The sequence below is a fragment of the Chelonoidis abingdonii genome, chromosome 14 (genome assembly GCF_003597395.2).
Source record: "Chelonoidis abingdonii isolate Lonesome George chromosome 14, CheloAbing_2.0, whole genome shotgun sequence".
Classification (NCBI taxonomy): Eukaryota; Metazoa; Chordata; order Testudines; family Testudinidae; genus Chelonoidis; species Chelonoidis abingdonii.
Window position 1 is genome coordinate 40,419,885 of NC_133782.1, and position 7,969 is coordinate 40,427,853.

Consider the following 7,969-nt stretch of genomic DNA (forward strand, 5'->3'; position numbering starts at 1 on the left):
TCAGTGCCAGCTGGGGGTGGGGTGCGGGGCTGGGTACCCAGATTTTCACTCGTGTGGATGGGAACTGGACGCCCAGTGTGGTAAATCCTCCCACAGTCCCAAAGCTGCCAGCCTGCAGGATAAGGGGAGACATTGAATGTCCCTGTGGAGAATTATGGTGGGTGTTGTGCAGGAGGGGCAGGGATGGGACAGGAGAGCCCCCAGTGACGGGGCTACCCAGAAGTGAAAGAGGGAGTAGGGACCCCCCTGCTCCCAGCCTGTTGCTGGCGTCTGGGATCTACAGGATTCTGAGGAAGTGCACGGGCTGCTGCTGCTGGTTACAGGCCACGCGGATCCTGCGGGTCTGGGGTATTTCCCTGTAGATACAGCGCTGTGGGCGGTGAGGGCTGAACACCAGCTTGCACGTGGTGAGGAGGAAGGCTTTGAGGCTGTCGCACTGGTTGAGGCTGGGGTAGACGTATATTCCTGAGCGGCTGCAAATGGCTCCAACCTGTCTGGTGGGGGCATGGATGAAGTTGTTGCTGGGTCTGCAGCCAGGGTGGGTCAGGCTGAGGCGCCGCATCATGACGTTGCAGTAGCTCTGGCCCTTGGGGGGTGTGGTCTTGGGGAAATCAACGTGTTCGCTCACAAACCGCTCGTAGCTGTTGGGTAGTACAATGTTCTGGGCCAGACAGGTGGCCAGCAGGATGAGAGTCAGGAAGAGCAAGGGGCAGGATCCCCTTGGGGCCATGGGTGTGTCTGTCATTGGATCGACCTGAGGTGGGGTGTGGGGAGGGAAATAGATGGAGACAGCATGGAGTGGGGATTTGCCTTCTCCATGGAACCCCAAACCCTCCCCTGACAACTGATTCTATTTCTAAAGCCTGAATAACCTGACCGAGATGAGGACCCCATTGCGCTGGGCGCTGCACAGACCTCAACCAAGATCAGGGCCCCGTTGTGCACAGACCCTGACAAAGGTCAGGGCCCCTTTCTGCTCAGAGAGTCCCAGACACAGAATGAAATGCAGGCAGAGCTCACGCTGTACAGGGAGCAGGGAAGGAAAGGGTTTTTCTCCCCCCAGTTACAGATGGGAAACTGAGCAGAGAGAAGTTCCAGTTGGGGTCTTCAGCTCCCTCTGGGGTGCCCAAGTCCCATGGACACACCCCAGGGTTTGGCCTGGAGATTCTCGGGGGCGTTGGAAATCCGCATCCTAAGAAACAGGGAATGAACCCCAAGCTCCTAGACCCAGTGGAGACACAGGATGAGCAGAGCAGCCGGCCAGGAACTGAACTGTCCATGTTACTGCTTTGTCTGCAATGTGTCCAGTGTCCTGACTCCCAGTCCCGGCCACCTTTCCTGTGACCACTAGACTCCACTCCCCTTCCAGAGCCGGGGTGAGAATCCAGGAGTCCTGACTCCACATGTCCCCCCGTGTTCCTCTCACTCTCTTGCCAAGTTTCTGATCTCATTCCCCAGGGCCAATGCGGAGTCACTGCCTAAGTGCAATGTGGTCAGGGCTGGATTCTGCTCCCAGTCCCCCAGAGTCAATCTGCAGTGCCCCTCCCTCTGTGTTTCCCCCTGGCTGGATCTGTTCTCAGCTTACCCGAGTCCTGGGGCTCCCGTCAGAGATGGATCCAGCTGCCAGCAGAGCTGAGTATCTCTGTCTCCTTCCCCTTTGGGTGACATTATATAGAGCCTGATCAGGCAGTTGGGGTGCAGCAGCCCCTCCCACTGCGGGGACCAGAGATGCAGAATGAGACAGTGATTTTAGGGGGGAAGCGGGCACAGGGCAGAGTCCTGAGACAATGTGAACCTCACAGCCCCAGTGTTTGGTGCACCTGCCTCTGTGATCCTCAACCCAGTGATTCCCCAAGAATGGAAATGGAACCCAGGAGTCCTGACTTTCAGCCTCCCTGAGCTGAGATCCATGAGATCCCACTCACCTCCTGGAGCCAGGTTCAAATCCAGGAGTTCAAACCCAGGTGCCCCAGTGAAGCCACCCCATTACAGGTTTAACCTGGGTGCCCTGGATACCCCATAGCCACAACCCCAAGCCAGTCCCTGCCCAGGGTCCCTGATCAGATCCTTGGGCATCAAGAGGGGCAGTGACCCATCCAGGGGAGGAGCAGGCCTGGCCTCTGCCCTGCAGATTCTTGGATCACAGTCCTGCCCCTCCTCCTGGTTTCACCTGAGCCTCAGGGCCAGGGGGAAGGGCGAGAGCTGGGTGGGACATGGGGGGGCGGAGGGACTGGCTGGGGCTTGGCGCCATCTTTCCTGGGGCTGCCCTCTGCCCCCGGCAGTGTGTGTGTGTGAGAGAGAGAGAGCAGCGTCCAAGAGTGTTTGTGTCTGAGCCGTGCGCGAGTGGGTGGGTGTGTATCTGAACAGCACAGGTGAGTGTGCATGTGAGCAGTGGGCAGGAGTGTGTGTCTACGAGTGTATGAAGGTGGTGTCTAACTAACGGCTATGAATGGGGGTGTGAGCGTGTACGTGTGTGAGAAGTGAATATGGGTGTGCATGTTTATCTGAGCATTTGTGTCTGTGCAGTATGTGTGTGTGTCTCTGGATGTGTAACACATGCCCTGGAGAGTTGGTGGTGCCAGGGGAGTGTTACACAGCTGAACACACACAACCCCCCAGCACGGTGTGTAGCCCTGTCCTGGATGGACACTGGCTGCCACTAACACCCCACCCAGGACTGGTTCTCCTCCAGGCTGGGATATCCTCTGCCCAACCTGCCAGGTCTGTGCAGTGTCATTGAACTGAAATACATTGTATGTGTGTTCAAAGTGTGTATGTGTGGGGGGGTGTTGTCAGTTTGTTTGTGTCACACTGGGCCCAGGTCGCATTTGTCTCTGTGTCTGGCTGAACTGAGGCTTTCTCACCAGCCGACTTTGTTGCTATCTGATCCTCTGATATATCCTGTTGAAGTAGGGGAGGCCAGGCTGACTGGGCCAGGGGGATCCAGGGGAGGCCAGCCTGGCTGGGGCAGGGGGATCCAGGGCAGGCTGGGGTGGCTGGGCCAGGGGGATCCAGGACAGGCCGGGGTGGCTGGGCCCAAGGGGGATCCAGGACAGGCTAGGCTGTCTGGGCCCAAAGGGAATCCAGGGCAGACTGGGTTGGCTGTGCCCCAGGGGATCCAGGGTGGCTGGGCTGTCTGGACCCAAGGGGGATCCAGGGCAGGCTGCGCTAGCTGGACCAGGTAGATCTGGGGCAGACTGGACTGGGCCCAGGGGGATCCTGGTGGGCTGGGCTGGCTGGCTCCAAGACTGGTTCCCAGCCATCCCTTTCCACTGGCAGCAGCCATGGGGGCCCTGTCAGGCTTCTCTGCGCTGGTCCTGTCCCCTTCACCCTGTAGTGTTCTCCGGTGCTCATGGGTGTGGGTCTCTGACACCACCGCAGTCCCCGGGCAGGCCCAGATCTGGTCCTAATCATCAATTTCGTGATAATGCAGAATGAGTCGGTGTGTTTGGGGATCTGGAGACATTTTAGGACTCTCATTGGGGCCTAATTGCCTTGCTGAGCCTAATGCTGAGCCGTGGGGTGTGAAGTCACAAGGAAAAGCTCCAAGAAGAAACAAAACTCGTAGGGGGTGGGTGTCCCTTCACCAGCTCTCGTAGTATCAGCCATGGCCACGGGGTTGTGAAACTTCCCTGGGGTGTGCAGAGTCCCTCCTACCCCCGTCCTGGGGAGAATGACCTGCCCCAGACCACAGGCAAGGGTCCAGCAACGTCCCAACCACCAACCGACACCTGGCGAGCCAGTGGGGATGGGCTTGGGCGGATCCAGGCTTATGGGGTCATGGGCAGCCCCACCAGGGCCAGATCTGGGCCTACCCCGGAACTGTGGGGGTGTCAAAGCTCTGAACTCTTGAGCACCGGGGATACTGCAGGGGGAATGGGACAGGAACCGGTGCAGAGGGGCCTTGCAAGGCCCCATAGCCCAGTGGAGAGGGGTGGTTAGGAATCAGCCCTAGAGCCAGCCCCTCCCCAGTCGTTATCTGTGGGGTCTGGGCTGATCAGGCGGAAAGATGGGGAAGAAATCCTGGATCAGACAGGCAGTTTATCCAGCCAACCCAGCCTGCCCCGGATCACCCCTGGGCCCAGCCAACCCAGCCTGCCCCGGATCACCCCTGGGCCCAGCCAGCCTGGCCTCCCCTATTCCAACAGGACATATTAGGGAATCAGATGGTGACACGGTCAGCTGGTGACAAAGTCTCAGATCAGCCAGACACAGGGACAAATGCACCCCAGGCACAGAGTGACACATACACACTGACAACTCACAAACACACACGGACACAGACACGCAATGTTATATCCTTGGGGGCAGGCGGTTTAGGAAGAAATCACTTGAGGACAGACAGCAGACAGCTAACAAAACTACCATTTATTTACACACACAGAGCTCACCTAACCGGCCGAAGCAGGCTAGGCTATCCCCTAATAATCTAACTCGGTTGCCATGGGAACAAAAACCATGACAACCAAATACACAACACACAATTTATTTCAGTTCAGTAACACTGCGTAGGCTTGGCAGTTGGGTAGAGGATACACTGGCCTGGAGGAGAGAAGTTGCAGGCAGCTAGGGGCTGTCCAGGATACGAGTACACACTGTGCTCAGGGCTGTGTGTGTTCAGCTCCGTAACACTCCCCTGGCAACAAAATCTCGACAGGGGTAGTGTTACATGCCCAGAGACAATCTCCTACACATTGATCACACACACAGGCACACTGCACAGACACAAACAGTCATGCACACCTGTACACACTGCTCACCGCCCCCCCCCGCATACCCATTGGTGAGACACTGCCCAGATACACACAAACACCCGACCCTCCCCCATCTATCAATACCAGAATGACATGAAGAGCTACACACACAGAGATGGTTACTAGGGACCCCAAGGGGAGGGACTGACTGAGGCAGGGAGTTATAGGGTATCCAGGGCACCAGTAAAGGGGTAGATTCACTGGGGCACCAGGGCCCTGCAGTTAGAGGGTATGGGAGTCAAGACCTATGCGTTCTATCCCTGGCTCTCGAAGGGGAGGGATTAGAGCAGGGGGGCTGGGAGCCAGGACTCCTGGGTTCCATTTCCATTCTGAGGATCACAGGGCCAGGTGCACCAGGCACTGGGGCTGTGGGGTTCTTAGTGTCTCAGGACCCTGCCCTGTGCCCACTTCCCCCCTAACTCCCTGAGCCACCCACCAACTCTGGGGCCCTCAGTGGTAGGATCTGCTCCACCCCAACCCTAGCTGCCTGGTAGGGCTCTATATAAGGACACCTGAAGGGGAAGGAGACTCAGGGCGCTCAGCCACCAGGTGGATCCATCTCTGATAGGAGCCCCAGGGCTCGGGTGAGCTGAGAACAGACACAGCCAGGGGGGAAGTGCAGAGCGAGGGTGACTGCGGATTGACCCTAGGAGGGCTGGGAGCAGAATCCGGCCATGACCCCATTGTACTCAGGGGCTGAGTCTGGATTGACCCTGGGGACTGAGATCAGAATCTTGGCAAGAGAGTGAATGAAACATGGAGGGACATCTGGATTCAGGACGAGGGTGGGGTGCTGGGAGTCAGGGCAATGGACACATTACAGACAAAGCAGTAACACTGACAGTCCAGTTCCGGCTGGCTGCTTTGCTTGTCGTAGTTCTCCATGGGTCCTTTGAGCCCTGGGTTTCATTCCCTGTCTTTTAGCATGCAGAAATCAAAACCTCCCTGCTCCCTCTCAGAGTCTTCAGGTCAAACCCTGGGGTGTGTCCATGGGAGTTGGGCACTCCCGAGGGAGCTGAAAACCCCAACTGGAACTTCTCTCTGCTCAGTTTCCCCACCTGAAATGGGGGGAGAAGAACCCTTTTCTTCCCTGCTTCCTCTGCAGCGTGAGCTCTGCCTGCATTTCACTCTGGGTCTGGGACACTCCAAGCAGAAGGGGGCTCTGATCTCGGTCGGGGTCTGGGTAATGCCCAGCACAATGAGGCCCTGATCTTGGTGGGGTCTGTGCAGCACATGGCACAATAGGACCCTGATCTCGATTCGGGTCTGTGCAGCACCTGGCACAAAGGAGCCCTGATCTTGATCAGGGTAATAAGGCTGTCATAAACAGATTTACGACAAAGGCTTTATCGGTAGAATGGGCTGGCAGTGGGAGGGGTTTGGTCCCAGGAGGAGGAAGATCCCCTGACCATGCTGTCTCCTCCAACTCCCCACTCCAGGTCGACTCAGAAACAGACATGGCCATGGCTCTGAGGGACCCTACCCTTTGATCTTCCTGACTCTCATCCTGCTGGCTGCCGGCCTGGCCCAGATCATCAGACCACCCAACAGCTCCCAAAACTTTGTGAGCGAACATGTTGATTTCCCCAAGACCAGACCCCACAGTGGCCAGACCTACTGCAACTACATGATGTGGTGCCTGAGCCAGAAGATCCATATGTGCAAACTGTGATACAGCATGGCCAGAGGGCAGCATAAGAGTGTTAGCAGGGGGCCTTATTCCCTGCCAAGGGAGGAAGGTTTGCTTTAGATTAGCTAGAACAGCTGTGGCCAATTAGAGCACCTGACTTCAGTTAGAGCACCTGACTCCAATTAGAGCACCTGACTTCACTTAGAGCACCTGACTCCAGTTAGAGCACCTGACTCCAGTCATGGGATATAAACCCCTGCTTCAGTCAGACAGGGGGTGGTAGTTGAAGGAGAAAGGTTGGATTGGAGCAGAGTGCAGATTGCAGAAGAGAAGAGTTTGTCCAGAGAGAAATAGAAGGTTTGGAGGAGTGCTGCGGTGGATTGGGAAGCCCAACAGAAACCCTAGGTAAGGGGCACCAGGCTTGTATAGAAGAGAGGCGAGAAGCCCTTCACAAGCTGACGGGTATGAGAGGGAAGTAACCCAGGGGAAGAAACCGCTAGTCAAGTGGTTCACCACAACCCCAGGGCCCCTGGGTTGGGACCTGGAGTAGAGGGCGGGCCCAGGTCCCTCCCTCTCCACTCCCCTCCTCCAAGGACACTAGGGGAGTGATTAAGAACTGGTTCAGAGGCAAGCAATAGCGCCCTGAACCTACCCCAGAGAAGAGAAAGCGCGAGACCCAGCAGAACAGTACCGGCAATTTGCCACAAAACTCACCCACACCTTCATCCACGCCCCCACCAGCCGGCTCTGGGCCATCTGCACCAGCAGAGGAGGGAGATACAACCAATATAACGAATGTGACAGTTTCACAGCCTACCCCCTCACCACCTGCCTGGTGTACAGCCCCCTGCCCACCGAGCTGTGTCTACAGGGGAATACCCCAGACCTGCAGGATCCGCGTGGCCTGTAACCGGGGTTGGCCTGTTCGCTTCATCAGAGTCCTGTAAAGCCCAGGTGCTGGCCATGGGCTGGGAGCAGCAGGGCCCTTGCTCCCCCGTTTCGCTCCTGGGCAGCTCTCTGTTGCTGGGGTTCTCCTGTCCTGCCGTGTCCCTGCCCCTCCTGGACAGCCCCCGCCATGAGTCTCCACAGGGACATTCAGCGTCTCCCCTTATCCCGAAGGCCAGCGGCTTTGGGCCTGTGGGGCAATTTTCCATGCTGGGTGCCCAGTTCCCATCCACATGAGTGAAAATCTGGGTGCCCAGTCCCCCGGGCTGGCACAGAGATCCTCAGCCTTAGCCCAGCGCCCACCTGGCTGGGTGTCTGTAGCGGGGCGGACTTGCTCCCAGCCGCGCCTGAGAGGGCCGAGCCAGAACAGATGCCGAAGTGGGCGGAGCCACCACCGCCTTTTCCCGCCCCCCCAGAAGTCAAGGGGCGGGACAGGAAGTATAAAGACCCGGCCCCAGTGCTCAGTTGGCTGCTGGCTGCCAGAGAGGACAGATGCTGGTACCCTAGCTCCCGCTGGGCCGAGCCTTCCCCGTGCTCACTACCCGGAGGAGGACTGGCCGGGCCTGCCCTGTGCTCGCTACCCGGAGGACCACTAGCGGACCCTGCCCCATGCTCACTACCTGGAGGAGGACTGGCCGAG

General features: G+C 57.8%; 1 protein-coding gene and 1 pseudogene across 1 annotated transcript; one reads left to right on the forward strand and one right to left on the reverse strand.

The window, feature by feature from the left end:
- Positions 1 to 277: 277 nt before the first annotated feature.
- On the reverse strand, positions 278 to 2,251 carry LOC116815843 (ribonuclease-like). Its single transcript, XM_032764544.2, has 2 exons — positions 2,171 to 2,251; positions 278 to 754 (listed from the first exon to the last, which is right to left on the reverse strand). The coding sequence occupies exons 1-2, from the start codon at positions 2,249 to 2,251 to the stop codon at positions 278 to 280; spliced, it is 558 nt and encodes a 185-aa protein (XP_032620435.2).
- A 1,176-nt stretch (positions 2,252 to 3,427) lies between these two features.
- On the forward strand, positions 3,428 to 7,331 carry LOC116815852 (ribonuclease-like; annotated as a pseudogene).
- Positions 7,332 to 7,969: the final 638 nt, after the last annotated feature.